We start from the raw sequence: 17,512 nt of genomic DNA, 5'->3' as shown, positions 1-17,512 counted from the left end.
GATACAAGCACAACAACATACCTCGTTGGGCTGCATGCTCTGTAAACAGAGGGAAGTATTCTTCAGTTCTCTTCACAACTTATGTATAAGAATACAAAACTAACGGAGCTGTAAGTATCCGTGCATCTTACTCTGAGGGTGCTTCTCATGTTCTCGCTCTGTAACTCACGCGAGAACAGCATAACGAGACGTGAGCTTGGACTTCAAAATAAAAGACTAAATATTTTGCACGCATGAAACATTACAACAATAATAATTAGTACACTTAGAAAATACACATTACAGTTAAATTATGAACATGTAAAGGCTGCACTTACAATGTCAACCAAAGTGCTGATTTGACTTAACAGATGCTGTGTTAAAAAATGAATTCACATTAGGGCTGTAGCGATACACTAATCTCACGATACGATACGATACACGATATTCAGCTCACAATACGATATTTATCACGATATTCAGACAACGATACGATACGATTCGATATAATTCGATACACATTAGGCAGCGACAACAAAGGCAGCGACAACAAAGGGACGGTGTGATTTTGGTGACATCTTGTGAGTGTTCCATTGACTTGGAATTAATTAATTCAACTGAAAACTGAAAGCATCAATTATACAATGGCTCTGACAGAGAGTCTACAGCTTGCAAATGCTGGACAAAATGAATCAAAAGATGTGGTGAGAAAATTTCATTTATTGAAACAGTGCAAACTGTAGCTTACAAGCCTTTGAAACATAAGTACATAAAGTGCAGTATCACAATGGACAATGGAGAATTAAAAGGTGCAGCAGGTGGCGGAACACGGGGGATTTGAATGGGACTGGTTAGAAATTAAAATCAATGTTTTGATGGCATAAAGTACCTTAAACATACCGTCAGTTTAAATGCTGTTTTATACTGAAAAAACAGAAGTTCTTGTGCTGTGCACAACCAGTTGTTAAGCTTTTATGCTGAAAATCCTTCATCTCCGGTTAGCATTTAGCATGTGGCTAATATACCATTTACTATAGAGGTGAATTTAGTAGCGATATGACACGGAGTGTTGCACACCGAAACCTACTGATTTCAACACTACAACTATAGACGTTGAGATATTATTATTGCTGAATATTAAATGAAGGTACAGTTTATTTGAATACGTTTGTTTACAGACGTGGGTAGCATGAGACAACATCCGGAACTACCGGAAATTATACCAGCCGTGAGGTATTTTTGGAGTATTGATTACAGCGTTTAAAATGTATTAAATGAAAAGTCATGAAAGAGATAAGGAGGAGAAAAGGCGTGTTTAGTTATATATGTAATGTACAATGTCTGAATACTCAGAGCCAGAACACAGCTGTTTTTCTGACTGAACCATCTTCTGCTTGTAACATTAACGCGCTTTTAATTAATTAAAGTATACATTTGAACCTTCTCAGAGACTCAATTAGTCTCCTTTTTAAAGCTTCTCTCCTGGACGCGAGAATAACCAACACAGTTATCAGACTTAATGTATCGATACCCGCGGCTGAAATGTCGATATATATCGCAGGATCGATTAAATTGCACAGCCCTAATCACTTTTATATGCAAACAGGATGCTGCCTAATGGCCTGCCAAAACCACTGTTACATGGGCTTATTAGAAATAACTAGGTAATGATAATCAGAGCGTTACAAAATGTTGCGGGTGTTTCAACAGCATCCATTGGACAATGACACCAAAATAATATAAATATCTAATTAAAAGTGCAACAACAAAAAATTGCCTTTCCAAGTCTTTTGAGACTTTCTTTAGACATGGATGAGGTGGATTTTGCCCCAAACATATGCTATTTTTATCAAACAGGCCATTTAGTGCAATCGGGGCAAAGTTTGGTTTTAGTAGGTGTGTACTTGATATAACATGAAATACTCCAAATGCATACAAGTTGTCAATTTGATATAGTAACAAACAGTAATTTCCAATTACATGATATGTTATTTAGCTGATGCTTATCCAAAAACACCTACAAACACTTGAATACAAGAACACCTCGACAAGTTGACTGCAGGGGTTGGGATCCAACCAGCGACCCGCTGATAGGTTAGCACATTTACCCCCCTGAGCCATAGCCGCCTTTATGTGATAAAGTGATGTATACCTGAGCAGAGAGTGAGGTCTGTCTTCCTTCTCTGTGCTTTGTTTGTGTAGCTCATTCGGCCGAGCATGTTATTGCAGCTGCGTTCTTGTTTATGTGCACAACTCTCTAGCTAATGGCGCTGAAAAGTCCAACCAAAGTCATCACCTTAGACTTTGAGAAACTGTGATGCTGCACATAAACTTTTTTCTGTCATTCTATAGACCAAATAAATAAAAGAGGAAATGATTGCCAGATTAGTCGATACCGAAATGAATCGTAATGTTATGCGTTCTTTGATTTCATGTCTATGTGTGGCGTAAGCAAGTCTTCTTGTTGGTCTTAGTTTTTAACTTATTTGTTTTCGGCCACCTTGATTACGGACAATTTGGTATCGGCTCTAAAAAATGTACATTGGTCCATCCCTAATTTTGATCCCAACGGCCATAAGGTTGGCAAAGAATTACAAGATCTCTAGTAGCATCACAGAGTCCAACATCCACATCCACACACACACACATTCACACAGATTTAGGATCCTCTAGGGGCAGTCCTTCAGACAACCACATTTACACAATAATCCTATTAGAGAGAGAAAGTGCTCTCTCTATCTCTGGCTGTCTTTATCTGTCGATACCTCCTCCATCATAAGCCCCTCCCTCTCCCAATCAATCCACTGTAAATGCCAGTCAATATGCTGCTATCTCAGCTCCCTTTCCCATTCTAATTCCAACAGTCTGTGCTGCAGCCATGAGCAATCAGCAGCAGCAGTTCAGCAGCAGAGAGCTCGATAGCTCAGCACTGTGTCAGATCCATGTTTGAGGCACAAAGTGACGGAGGCGACATGCTGCTCACTGCTGCTATTTTTCCACTGTGCAGCCTGTCAATATTCTTTTAGACCTTTGTCTTTTTTTTTCTCCCTCCCTCCACCCCTCCCCCTCCTCTCGACCCTTTGCCAACCCATGGAAAAGCTAACAGCTAAAGATTAGAACTGCACCTCTTCAACAAATCATTCTACACTATGATGATATATACCATGCAACACACACACAGAGAATCTGCAATGGCAGGCTTTTACAGTACAGGGAAATAAACATTTATAGAAATAGACTAAGGTCATGCATCTCCCATATGATTACATTAGGCTATTCTGGAGTTGCGTGCATGGAAAGAGGAAAACGTCTACAGAGATCTTAAGTTATATTTAGGGATGCACGATAATTATCTTATTATCAGATATTAGGAATTATGACGTCATCCCGATAAACCCGATAACAGTATTAATAGCCCCGATAATATACAATATATCTTTTGGGTAAAAAAAAAGAAAAAAATACTGCGGTGTGGGTGGATTGGGATGAGGGGCGCTTGTTTTTCACTCGGCTCCTCCTGTTTTGCCAGTACTGTGGTATTAGTGGTTTAGGAAGAGGGGAGTTCTTCACAAATCCAGCGCTCCCTAATACTTCGAACCTGATCAGTCACCTGAAACATCGCCATCGCTACGATGGTGTGTTAAAAGCGTACGAAGACAATAATACAATACAAAGTGTGTGTGTGTGTGTGTGTGTGTGTGTGTGTGTGTGTGTGTGTGTGTGTGTGTGTGTGTGTGTGTGTGTGTGTGTGTGTGTGTGTGTGTGTGTGTGTGTGTGTGTGTGTGTGTGTGTGTGTGTGTGTGTGTGGTGTGTGTGTGTGTGTGTGTGTGTGTGTGTGTGTGTGTGTGTGTGTGTCAGGGTTTCCGCTAGGATTTTTTCTCGCCGGTCAAATGTCCGGGCAGAATTTATTTTACCGGACTAATTTGAAACTTACCGGTCATATTTCAATAATAATAATAATAGTTGTGTAGCAGAGTTTCCGTTAGCAGGTAATTACCGGACTATGAGCAGATATGCTGATGTTTAAAACTCAGTTCACTGGGCTCATTTTTATATTGCTTCAGTTTATAATCGTAACAGATCGAAAAATTCAGATTCATTTTTCAATAAATGATTCCACAAACAACAAACAACATAATTATTACATTCAAACAAACTACTTGTAGTAGATAACGTACATTATTCAGAAGTTTACATCAACTTTAAATAATAACACGGGAGAAACGGATCCTCTCTTTTCCCCTCTCTCTCTCTCCTGACAGCCCGTCAGTTTCTCATGCAGCTCGCTAAACAGAGGGCGGGGCTTCAGGTGATCCTGCAGAGCTGCGTATCTCGGTCAGACTCAGCAGCGGATCTGATCTCTCTCTCGCTCCGGTTACACTTCACTCGCGTTTATGTCCATATCGATCAGATCCAGCTCTCCTGATCGGCCTTTATAGAGAGCACCGATCAAACTATTAAGAGTGAATATCGGCCGATAATGACCGGCGGCCGATCGATCGGAGCCTCCCTAATTATTACCAGACATTTGACCGTCAGGTTTTGAATTTACCGTTTTTTTTTATAAATGTTACCAGCTAAAAACCGGTAATTACCGGCTAACGGAAACACTGGTGTGTGTGTGTGTGTGTGTGTGTGTGTGTGTGTGTGTGTGTGTGTGTGTGTGTGTGTGTGTGTGTGTGTGTGTGTGTGTGTGTGTGTGTGTGTGTGTGTGTGTGTGTGTGTGTGTGTGTGTGTGTGTGGTGTGTGTGTGTGTGTGTGTGTGGTGTGTGTGTGGTGTGTGTGTGTGTGTGTGTGTGTGTCTGCGCGCGCACCAGTTGGAGCTATGTGCCAACTCAAGGCATATGCTCGAACCGGAGCTGCCTGGACGCTGCAAATCATGTTGCTGAGTGTGCTGACTTTCGTACAATGTCCCACTGTCTGGCTTCCCTGCATAAGTCAAGTGCTCGGTGCAGTTGTGGCGAAATGTCGCTCCTCTGTTTTCATTTAAACAGCTCCTTATAATCCGTTAGCGCAGCTAGCACCAGATGCTAACAACAACAATGCACGTAAGGTCTCTCTCTCGCTCGCGTCGGCACCACACATACACACACCCTCCCGGTCCTCCAGATGGCCAGTCGGTGCCTGCCGGTGAGCGTGGAAGTGTGGTCTGCCACAAGCGGGCGGCAGGAGCGGGGCTGTCAGCATCAGCTTGTAGATGGTATTTTAAACTTGATGCGCTCTGAAACTACGGGGAGGCCAAGGTAAAAAAATACACATGCGTTAATCGCATTAAAATAATTTGTGGCGTAATTTTTTTTTTTATTATCGGTTATCGGTATCGGTCTTGAGAAGCAGGAAGTTATCGGTATCGGTATCGGTTTCAAAAAAACAATATCGTGCATCCCTAGTTATATTTATTATAATGTCCTCTGTAATGAGCTTATGAATGACTCTGACAAGCATTGCATCAGTTCTGACCTCTTGCCCTTCTGTCCTATAAGTAGGGATGTCCCGATCACCTTTTTCTGCTCCCGATCCGATTCCGATCATTTGATTTTGACAATCTGCCGATACCGATTTTTCCCGATCCGATCTTGATGCAATGCATTAAGAGAAAAAAAAGGTAACAGATAACGGCTGGTCATCCAACGCGATGAATTCAGCTATCTTGGCTGTTATTGTGTTGGCCTTTTCACTGTTCAGTTTCTCTTTCCTTTTAAAAGTCTCTGAAAGTGTTGGTTGTTTCAGTGCCGTTACCTGAGTGGCCGCTGTGTACTCGCCGTGTTGTTGTTGGTGTTTGTTTCTCAGGTAGCGTATTAGATTGGTCGTGTTGAACGTAGCTCTGTTCTTTCCACCACGCGGAACCTCCTTCTTGCAAACATTGCATCTGGCTGTTACACTGCCTTCGCTTTCAATTTTATAATACTTCCAAACTCCTGACATTTTCTCTGTCCCGACTCCCGAGTCACCAGCTGAACGTAGCCTCTCGTTAGCTTACTGCTACTATTAGACACTGCTCCCTGCCCACTCTGTTGCCAGATTTCAGAGAAATAAGCAACCAGGTCTATGAAAACAATCCAAAAGAAAGCAACACATACATGATGTTGTGTAATTTTAAACCAAAACTAAGTCCTCAGGATGACTTTAAGACGTGAACATGGTCATTTTTGTTTTGTAACATTAAATAAAAAAAAAAAAAATGTTTCTCCCGATCCCCGATTTTTCGGGGATCGGATGGGGACATCTCTACCTATAAGGGTGTTACCAGTACCAGATATTTAGCAGCAGAACCATAATACCAGTGAAATGCCACTTTTATTCTCAAAAAAAATATTTATATTCATAAAATTGAAATTATTGTCATCATCATTTGGATCTGGTAGAAACCAGTTGAAATATTTGAAGTAAAGTCAAACACGTTGTTCAATTAAAGCCTATAGGAGTAGTACAGTGAAAGCAATGGGATTTTTCCATTAGATTTCAAAGTAAAGCAGAAAATAAGCTGTGTCGCAAACACTTTTATGATACTACTACCACAATTTGTTCAGCAGATTCTCCACATACTAACACCACTTTATGATTTTTTTTTAAATGTAAATGCAGTCGCCAGAAGTAAAAAGCTAATGTTATGCTATGAACGAACTACATCATGGTCGCATCGCTCGGCGTTACCACCGCTAAGCTAAAGGTGGCTAATGGTCACGTGACGTTTAGTCTTCTTATTTAGTCACTTGTCAGCAACACATACAAGATAGGACATTTACCAGTGCGATAATTACCGATTAAGTCGTAGAACAAAAAGTGTAACCTTTGTTAACAACAGACCTTGTTTCAGGCATCTAACCACAAACAAAATGGACTTCCAGACGAGAGAACCGGAAGTTGTAAAATGCAAACTAATTTCCGGGTTGTAGGTAGGCCTGTCACGATAATTAATTTTGTTGGACGATACATTTTCCTGGAAATTATTGCGATAAACGATAATATTGTCGGCACCGTTGTAAGACCATTTTAGACCACTGACATAATGATAATAATAATTCAAGTACATCCTTTCAAACAGAACTTTGTATTGAACATTCAACATTGCAAATGAAATAATATTCAAATATATAAATTATATATAATAAATAAAACAAATTCATTTAATTATAAAAAATTAATTAAAATCACACACAACCAACACAATCAATTAAATGGACTCAGGCTGGAAAACAGAGCTCTCTCTCTCATATATATAAATACATAAATAAATATGAGCACACATTGTCTCACAAGCGAAAAAAGCCTCCTTAAAACAACAGTCAAGTGTACAGTCCACTGTCCATACAAAGACCCAGATGCCTCAACAGGCCATATCCAAATCTGTATTCCAAAGATTTCGAGCAAGGAACACCAACATGTTTGCATTGTCGGGCAAATCCATCTTTGATTGTAATCTGTCGGGAAGGTGGAGGCTCTCCATCTCCAGCCGCCGTGTTTGCTCCCAGCTGGGAAAACGGAATGGGTAGGTTGTGTTTCAGGTGCAGTTTAAAGCGGACCTATCATGCAAAATGCACCTTTGTACGTCTTTTATACATGAATATGTGTCCCCGGTGTGTCAGGGAACTCACCAAGTGTCAGAAAACACAACCCTCTCTCTTTTCCTCCATACCCAAAATCTCTAAAAACGGAGCTGCAATGGATCCGATACATACTGATCCAGATTTGAAAATAGTCTGATGTCAGTGACGAGGAGCTCCGCCTATATGGCCAACTCTCCACCAATCAGGGGAATGAGAGGTTGCCGTGGCATGGTAGCAGCATGGTAACATGAGGCTCGTAACTCGGCCCCCTCCTTTGCAGGGGGGCGTGGTCAGCTGCAGCACATGCAAAGACAGGGTGGAGGAGAGCAAAATAGAGCAAAATGAGGCATGGCTAAAATGCATGATCTGTTTGGTATTTTGAAAAAGAAAACGTATAAATATACCTTATATAGGTATGGCCCTAAAATATATCATTCAAATATAGCATGATAGGTCAATTTTAAGGTTGGTCGTATTGCTAGCTTTTGTTGCTACCTTTTTAAAACAAATGTGACACACCGCCCGGCTCATTTAAGCCCGTAGGTTCGCCTCGTTGATTTGGCTTAAATCCAAAATATTCCCACACCGGAGATGTGGTATTAGGTTTTGCAACCAATTCCATTTAACTTCAAATTCCCCTCGAGTAAGTCACACGTTGCCTCCTGCTTGTCTCTATATTATTAATTTGGCTGCTACACTGTTGCATGCGAGTGTCCTGACCTGGCTGTGTCATGGGCTGTGTGTGAGCCCCGCCCCTCACAGCACTCCTGGCTAAAATTCTGGTCACATCCTTATGTAAACAAACACGCATGTAAACGGCAATTTATCGAGCTCAGAAAAGCTATCGAGTCCATTTTTTATTATAATTTATTGGTTATCACGACAGGCCTAGTTGTAGGTCTAACTCCTACACCATTCTCTGAGGTCTCTATTGATCCATACACAGCATTTCGGGATACAGTGACATGTGTCTGCCTGATGCTTCTACCTCCTACCACTCTGCCCACTCATCACAAGGATGAAAAATGAACAGCTCAGACTGCAGCCTTGTCAAACTGAATTGTCTTTTCATGTCACAACATCAATAGGAGCTGAACACTTTGTTGCTTCTCTCATGTGGGGTAATGAGGAAGGCGGAGTGGGACAAAGATGGAGCCCAGGGGAGCAAAACACAACAACCCTGAGGTGCATGTCAACATTTTAATAAGCCAACAGCCGTGTGTGCTGATAAGCTTTTTCAACAGCATTTACCCATATGGATGTTCAATGCCTTGATCAACATGTACACCCACACACATAAAACAGATATGCAGAAATTAAATCCAAGGAAAATTGCAGAGGAGTCCAAAATGATGATAGCTCATTTCTCCATTCGGGTACATTTTTATATAAGTCACCCATGTGTAAAGGCTTTACATTTTGCATAATTTAGGACATGGCCTCTTTGAGTGACAGCTGGATGTCGTGACAGGTGACTGGACCCAGACAGTTCACTGGACTTCACTTCCTGGTCCTGTTAGTGGTGTCACTATCTTGTGGAGCCTTTTTAAATATAAAAAGGCTAAATGTTGTATCCAGAGCAGAAACGGTAACAGTAAAGTCTTTGTATAAAGTAATTGGTATCTCACCGGAAATGTCTGGATCTAAAATGTTCAATCAATTAATGATATTTTTCTAAATACTGAGTGAAGTTCAGGAATGAAGAAGCCAGATATCAGTTATTGGTCCCATCTCTGACCTTTATACTTCATATAGACAGTATTGGTTTGAGCATTTACTTATTTTATTTTATTGGACATGTTTACTTCAAATTGTTATGTTTATATAATATCTTATCATATTTTATACTTTTATTCCATATTCTTAATTCTCACTTTTTTGTATTGAATTGTATTTTCAAATGAAACAACTGTCACAATATCCCATGGTCAATTTCTCTAAGAAACAGTCCTGAGCTAGTCACAAACAACAGGGCTGAATTAGAACACCAGTGTTTTGCCAAAGTACTGATGAGGAATACATTTTTGTTCAGCGACCCCCAGATGCTAGCGACAACCCAAGTATACGTGACAGATATGGCAGCAGCTTAGTGGCTTCAACACGGCAATATGAATATTTCAACCACATGCTGCTGGCACAACACATATATACGCTTGGTGCCCCACCCTTGTGCTGGATCTAATGTCAAGCTGGCTGCCAGACATGGACACACGTGCAGTGACCATGTGTGACAGATGTTGCTGTATGTCAACAACATTTTTCAGGATCAAGTACTTCAACAGACAGTGACCATTAAAAGAATTAGGAACAGTACCAAAATGTAAAAAGCATCAGCAGCAGATCAACCTCGCATTTTGTGATTTACTGACTTCAGTATTTCGTTTAGCCTTGTGGATAAAGTCCAAAATATTTCTACTGCAATCACAAAGAGTATCAAAGAGAATCATTCTTTTGAGAGCAAATCATTAGTAGCCTTGTTTAGGAAATCATGCTGACAAAATCACTGAAGAAGTGCAGATGATTTCTCCTTTCACAGAAGCCTAGCAGAGTGGAATTTAACACATGGTGAGATTAGACAGCAGCTGCAATTAGGATATTAACATTAAAATACTACATCTATTTAAAACGCATATATTTCTAACTTGTGTGCAAACAAAAGTCACTAAAGGTTGTTGAAAAGGCAATTTGGAAAATGACCAAAACCCATGAAATAAAAACGGCCTCACCAGAAGTTTTGAAATGTCACACTAAATTGTAATGTGAGACTAACACAAAACCAATAACTTTGGAGATAAACTATGCTGTCAGAAAATAAATGGATTCACTAATAAGTACAAAAAGTAATCAGTAGGGATGTCCCGATCACCTTTTTTTGCTCCCGATCCGATTCCGATCATTTGATTTTGACAATCTACCGATACCGATTTTTCCCGATCCGATCTTTATGCAATGCATTAAGAGAAAAAAAAGGAAAAAAGCATTCAAGTTGTCCCTTAAGGTTATTTTTTTTATTTAAATGACAGTACCCAACCATCCATTCTATCCAACATGGATATAGCTTATTTTGTTCACAGCAGCATTGGATCAGTTCAGTTGTGCATAGAGATGTCCCGATCCGATCACGTGATCGGGGATCGGAGCCGATCACGTGATATTTAAAGATCGGAATCGGGAGAAAAAGATCGGGGATCGGGAATCTTTTTTTTTTTTTATTTAATGTTACAAAACAAAAATGACCATGTTCACGTCTTAAAGTCATCCTGAGGCCTTAGTTTTGGTTTAAAATTACACAACATAATGTATGTGTTGCTTCTTTTGGGCTTGTTTTCATAGACCTGGTTGCTTATTTCTCTCAAATCTGGCAACAGAGTGGGCGCAGTGTCTAATAGTAGCAGTAAGCTAACGAGAGGCTTTAGTTCAGCTGGTGACTCGGGAGTCGGGACAGAGAAAATGTCAGCAGTTTGGAAGTATTATAAAATTGAAAGTGAAGGCAGTGTAACAGCCAGATGCAATGTTTGCAAGAAGGAGGTTCCGCGTGGTGGAAAGAACAGAGCTACGTTCAACACGACCAATCTGATACGCCACCTGAGAAACAAACACCAACAACAACACGGCGAGTACACTAGGGCTGTACCCGAATATCCTAATATTTGTTCGTTGGAGTACTATTCAGGTTTCAATTTCGTTATTCGGAAATTCGTTTCGTTTGTTTTTTCATTTTTTTCCCTGTTTTTTTTTCAAATTGAATTTATTGAAATTTCCAATATCAACGTAAGAGCTTGTGCCTCTTCGGGGGGTGCTAACACTTAACCATAAACGTTATCGTTTACTTTCTCCGTCTTTATATGTAGATATTACTTTTCTCCGTTAATCTGTTTCCAAAGCAACAACAACTGTCAACAACTGTCTCCTTCAAAATAAAAGCATGTCCATAAATAGGAAGCCAAGCCAAATTACACTTAAGACATATACAACTGCAACGAAAGTAACAAACACAATGCGATATCCTTTTCAATTTCAAAGAACACAAATTGGGTTTCATTAACAAATAACTGTAAAACAACAATACTGTAGAATAACAAAATGAGTGCCGCGAATACACCGAAACACACGTGTTGAAGTGGTTCGCTGCTGATTACTATTTGATTGTGTTACTCCAGTAAGATGGAAATATAATACTTTGTTTATTCATGTTATGTGAAGCTGCTGTTGTTCATTGCATTATTACTAGACTAGTTAGTCTTAAGGCTAGAATTCTGCACTAAGCCACATTTTTATTTTTATTTTATTATTTGTGACTGAATGTGAACTTGTGAAGCTAGTCAAGCTACCTCTTTCCAGTAGAGTTATTTTTGGTTTGTTACTGCACTATCTGCACTCAATTTGTTTACATGGTTATTTTGTTTTGATCCAATGCTGCACAACTGAACTGATTCAATGCTGCTGTGAAAAAAAGAAGCTATATCCATGTTGGATAGAATAGTACTGTCATTTAAATAATAAAAAATAACCTTAAGGGACAACTTGAATGCTTTTTTTCTTTTTTTTCTCTTAATGCCTATGCATAAAGATCGGATCGGGAAAAATCGGTATCGGCAGATTGTCAAAATCAAATGATCGGAATCGGATCGGGAGCAAAAAAAGGTGATCGGGACATCCCTAGTTGTGCAGCATTGGATCAAAACAAAATAAAGCTTATCAGTGGTCCACCACAAAATAACCATGTAAACAAATTGAGTGCAGATAGTGCAGTAACAAAACAAAAATAACTCTACTGGAAAGAGGTAGCTTGACTAGCTTCACAAGTTCACATTCAGTCACAAATAATAAAATAAAATAAAAATCGCGAAACTGTTACCGTTTCGTGTTTTTTTTTTTCCCTGCGGTATATATTGCAGTTTTTTTAACCTGTTAAACCCCAAAGTCCCAGCGGGTACTTTACTTTTTTTTTCACAGCAGTGTCTCAGGGGATCGTAATATTTAAGAACCTATTAATGTGTTATACCAGATTAACGGAAATAATCTCAGCTAATTGACGATACAAACCATTTTTACCAAAACACAAGTCTCATAAGAAGCATCTAAATGACCCCTGAGCGAAAAATGCTAACGCACTTTGGCACAGAACTCAAGATAAAAGTACCCTTATTATTACTTATCATAGCTGCATTTACAAGAAGATATCCGATTAAAGCTGAGGTTCCACAGATTATTTAGTTATATAGTATCATCACTGAGTGATCTGAACTCGGACAGGGGAAGCAAACACAGACATCACAACACGTACCTTTACGTAGCTTCTAGGGGAGATGTCTCACAATCTGATCAAAAGACGTGTTCAATGGCAATAAAACGAGAAAGAAAAAACGCGGCTGAATCGGTTAATCCATAGGTTTTTAACGTCTCTGTATAAAAAAATGATTTAATTTATAATCCATAATTCCATTTTTATGTAAATATCGCAGAGCAAAAGTTAGCTGCTAATGGTAGCCACCAGAGTGGCTGCTGCTTCCGGTCTTGGCTATGCGGCAGTCCAGCGCAGTCTAACACACACACATTACCAAATAAGGAGTGAGAGTGACGCGTAGCCAAAACCGGAAGCTGCATACACTCTGGTGGCTACCATTAGCAGCTAACTGTTGTGCTCCGATTTTTACATAAAAATGGAATTATGGATTATAAACAATTGCTTCAAAGCCACAGATATATTATCAACCTATGGATCAACCGATTCAACCGCGTTTTTTCTTTCTCGTTTTAATGCCATTGAACACGTCTTTTGATCAGATTGACAGCTACGGTGAGACGATCTCCCGTAAAAGCTCCGTAAAAGGTACGTGTTGTGATGTCTGTGTTTGCTTCCCCTGTTGCGAGATCGGATCGCTTAGATACTATACTTAAATAATCTGTGGAGTCTCAGCTCAGTAGTACCACCTTTTGGCTATTACAAAAATGTGCTTCAATGCCCGGCACATGTCTGTGGGGCTTTGGTTACACCGACCGGTCTGAACCATGGATACAGAGAACTAGATACAGCCTTAGAGCCTTGTTCATTCCAATGAAAGTTGTTCAGTGGCACATGAAGCCAAAAAGGCCTGACTGTATGTACCTTTTTTGGCCATTTTACAGATCATCCTCCAATCTGCTCTGTCACGTCTGGTCTCAGCTCAGTCAAATGAATGGAGGGAAAATAACTCTGGATTCAGGTTTTAGCTCATTTTAGAACTTTTACAACCTAATTTAATCAAGGGATATTCAAGTGTTTAGACTGCAGGGCTCGACATTAAGGATGGCCCGATGGCCCGGGGCCATCTAGCATTTAGCTCGGGCAATGAAGCCTCACCTGCTGGTGGCCCGATCGGGCAATCTATTATGCCAGTATCATGCAGCTCGCGGATCCAGTAATGAGTGACCCGACAGTAAAACTAAACACATCTATAACTAGTTTAGGTAGTTTGAGAAGTAATTAAAATAGCTACGTGTGATATTCTAACCTGAAGTGTGTGTTTTGTTCCGCTCACCGCTGCATGTGGTTATGCAGAGCTGCGTGTCGACTCGTCAGCAGCAGCAGCAGCAGCAGCAGCAGGTGATCTCTCTCTCCCGTCAGATTAGACTTCACTCGCGTTTATGTCCATATCGATCAGATCCAGCTAGTTCTAGCTAATGATATGACTACCTGCTTATTAAAAGACACCTAAACAATAAGTGTCGCTATGCAACTGGGTGAGGCCACAAAGTATAGCGCAGCATTATGCATTTGTTTACATGCCCACCGGAACCCCTAGGCATTACCAACAGATCAACGCACAATCAACCCATACAGGACATATCTTTCTCCACATTAAGTGTTAGACATTAGAGTTGACTATTCTTGTCTGTCACATAAGTGGCGCAACTGAATACTACCCGGACAATGAATCGAATGCAACCACATTTTCGCGGGAATTTCAGTTTGTTACGGATTCTGATGCTGAATACATAATGATCAAATAATTTAAAGTCAGAGTGTATTACAATGTTTCTTAGTCCACCAAAGCAAGGTGAACAACCTGGAAAGAAGAGAAAGACTGAGCTGCAGCCCCCCCCCCCCCCCCCGAAAAAAGAGAATCAAAGTCATAGGTATGTGCCCAATAATATTTTCTTCAAAGTAAATATTCAATATTTTTTCTTCAAAAGTAAATATTTTCTTCATAAGGAAATATGGGCATAACATGTTTTAATAGATACTTTTTTTATTGTGGTCCAGAGACAGGAATATAATTTCACATTTGTTATGATATAAATGATTTTTTTATGGTGGTCCAGAGACAGGGATTATAATTTGACATTTTGTATGTGTTTGCAGATGTGCTCATCAAGCACCTGGAGAAAAGATTCCAAGATCTCCAGAAAGGGAGTGTCCCTTCAAAATGTTCCATCTTCAACCCCAGTCAGTGGCCCTCTGACAGACAGAGGGCCATTGAGTCGTTGAATCAGCAAACACAAACAAGAAGAAGTGAAATTAAGAATAAAATTGAAATTGTACAATATAATATTGTGGTGGTTCATCTTATAATTCTAGAGAATGCACCAGACAGCATCTAAGACCTGCAGGTCCCCCAAACCTTTCGTGAGTCATTTCGTCCGCGCGCATTTTTCAGGGCCATCTCTATTGGACTCAGGGCCATCTGTAAATTAGCTTAGATGGCCCACAGGGCCATCTCCCAAAATCCTTAATGTCATGCCCTGGACTGTGATGTCAATTTACCTAAAAAAATGTAAGTAAATGGGAAAAAGTGATTTTGTAGTGCTGGCATTTGGCCATTATGAAAGCACTTCTCTCTGGGCTTAGGTTAAACTGACTGGCCTGAAAAGGCGGCTGCTCTTCCTGTGAAGTTCACTTTCTCTTGAGTCTGAGTGACAACAATTGATAACCTAATTGAAAGAAGCATTTGAGCAGTCTGGTCTGAAGCTCTCCTCCTTGATTATGCAAAACACATTAGTGCTTCCATTTTGTCATTGAAATAGTGTCCTGAGATGCATTCAGGAGCCATTATCTCAACAAGCTGATACAATCTAACACAACAACATCTGATCACAGAAGCAAATCCAATGTCATCCCTCATCAATTGTTAGCCTACACTACAGTATGCACTTGGGTGAAATATGCTGCTGCATTTTGACCAGATGGATAGGTTGAATGAAGTCATCCTCTGATCTGTGTGATGACAAACGTGCCAGGACTCGTGTTACGCTCCAAAGCCCACAGGGCAGACCTGCAGTGATTTACATTAGGCTCATTGACCCCTTGCAACACAAATTTAACAGCCATCAATTATTAACTCAGGATTACGAGCTTGCTTGCTGCCAGGGAGAAACTGCCATTGTCTATATTGAAGATGCAGCCCACGCCCTTCACTTTACATATAAGAGAAATTGAACATTTTCCTATCTGATGCTTTGTGATGCTACAGAAAACAGGGTTGAGGAGCTAGAGTTAGTTCTGTGAGTGATTTTCACTGTAGGCAACATGGGAAATTGGTTATTAATTCATTCTCACAAAGAGGAGCAATTTAACCAAGCAACTCTTAATCCAGTTAATTTGACGTTGGTCTTTGAATGAGCACCATTGTGACATTTTGGGGAGAAAGCATTTAAAATAATGTACCACAGTGATCATTATTAATGTATTTTTACTGTATTATTATGTGGACGACTATACACAGGGAAGTACTGATTCAAAATTGCTTGTGAAGCTATGACACTCATGAATTTGATAGCAAGCAGACAGTGAACCCAGGATATGTCTTTATATTGACAACTCAAGACTGAACAAGATGGTGTTAGATGGATGGAGCGGCGCCACACTTCTCCTCTCATGGGAGGCGCCTGCATCCATCAGAGGAGGGATGCTGCGAGGCAGGATGGGGTAACCTGGCCCGCCTCAGCACACCCTCATGGCGGCACGGTGAGGTGGCTCTGCTGCTAGCATCCCGCTACATGAGCAGGTTAGCTGCATTCCAGCAAAGAGACGGGATTCAGCCCGACAGGTGCAACAGCATCATCCGCCAGCCGAGCACAGCCTCCGAGCACAGCCTCCCCCCTCCGCTCATATCCAAAGGAAAACGTCCGAACCAACAACCAACGATACAAATGAGCGGCAAAAAAACAAGCCTTCATTCATAGATATGTTTCACACAATAACAAATGTTTAAATCGTGTGAGCGAATAAGTGGCGAGCTAGCTAACAGCCGCTTCTGCAGAGCGACTCACCGAACCGCTGTTAGCCTCGCCGCCTCCCTCTGAGAGGAGAGGAGGCTTCGAATAAAACAACCAGCGCGAGAAAATGACAGCATGTGTGTTGTTGGACTCACCTCTCTGCCATTTTCGCGACGGTTCTTAAAATCCGTGAAGAATAAATCCCAAAGCGGCTCCCATGTTGGCGAAATTGCGGTCGCCGCAGTCAACGAGTCACTCCTACCAGAGCAGTGTGTGAAGCTGGCGGCCGTGAGAAGCAGCACTTCCGATTGGTACCTTCACAATAAAAGCCTCTCATCAATCGTGAGAATAAGCCTGATACACAGAAAATGGTAATGAGTTACGGTAGTTATTCATAACAAGATACTGTTTTAATGTCAAGCATTCATAGTCTGTATTTACAGGACTGACCGAGGGGACATTATGAAATACATTTAGCAAAACTTACAGCATATCTGGAATATGTTTATCTTATTCTGTCACATCAGAAGGTAAAGGTCAGATAGCTGTAGTTACCATCAACAACGTTCTGCGCTTTCATCATAAAGACACAATGTTGACAAAAACAAGAAATACAACTCAATTTACAACACATTTTCACATCAAGTGTTTTATTCTGAAAGTAACATTGAATACGCTCCGGCATTAGTCTTATTATATTTGAGATAACTTGATACAAAGAGTAAAGCGCACTGCTTGTTTCAAGTGGTGATGCAGTCATGTAAAATGAGAAGGACGGGGTATATATA

The 17,512-nt window shown here is 40.5% G+C and overlaps 1 protein-coding gene across 1 annotated transcript in view; it reads right to left on the bottom strand.

Annotated features, from left to right (window-relative positions):
* arhgap39 (Rho GTPase activating protein 39) overlaps nt 1-16,974 on the bottom strand; it is a 150,447-nt gene extending 133,473 nt beyond the window's left edge. Inside the window, exon 1 of the mRNA XM_034081468.2 lies at nt 16,880-16,974. Within this exon, the coding sequence (XP_033937359.1) occupies nt 16,880-16,890 (11 nt within the window). The 5' untranslated portion in view covers nt 16,891-16,974. The remainder of the gene's footprint in view (nt 1-16,879) is intronic.
* Between the last annotated feature and the right edge of the window lie 538 nt (nt 16,975-17,512).

Source organism: Pseudochaenichthys georgianus, chromosome 4 (genome assembly GCF_902827115.2).
Source record: "Pseudochaenichthys georgianus chromosome 4, fPseGeo1.2, whole genome shotgun sequence".
In the NCBI taxonomy this organism is placed as follows: Eukaryota; Metazoa; Chordata; class Actinopteri; order Perciformes; family Channichthyidae; genus Pseudochaenichthys; species Pseudochaenichthys georgianus.
The sequence above is the reverse complement of the archived record's forward strand: the minus strand, read 5'-3'. Positions and strand labels throughout refer to the sequence as shown.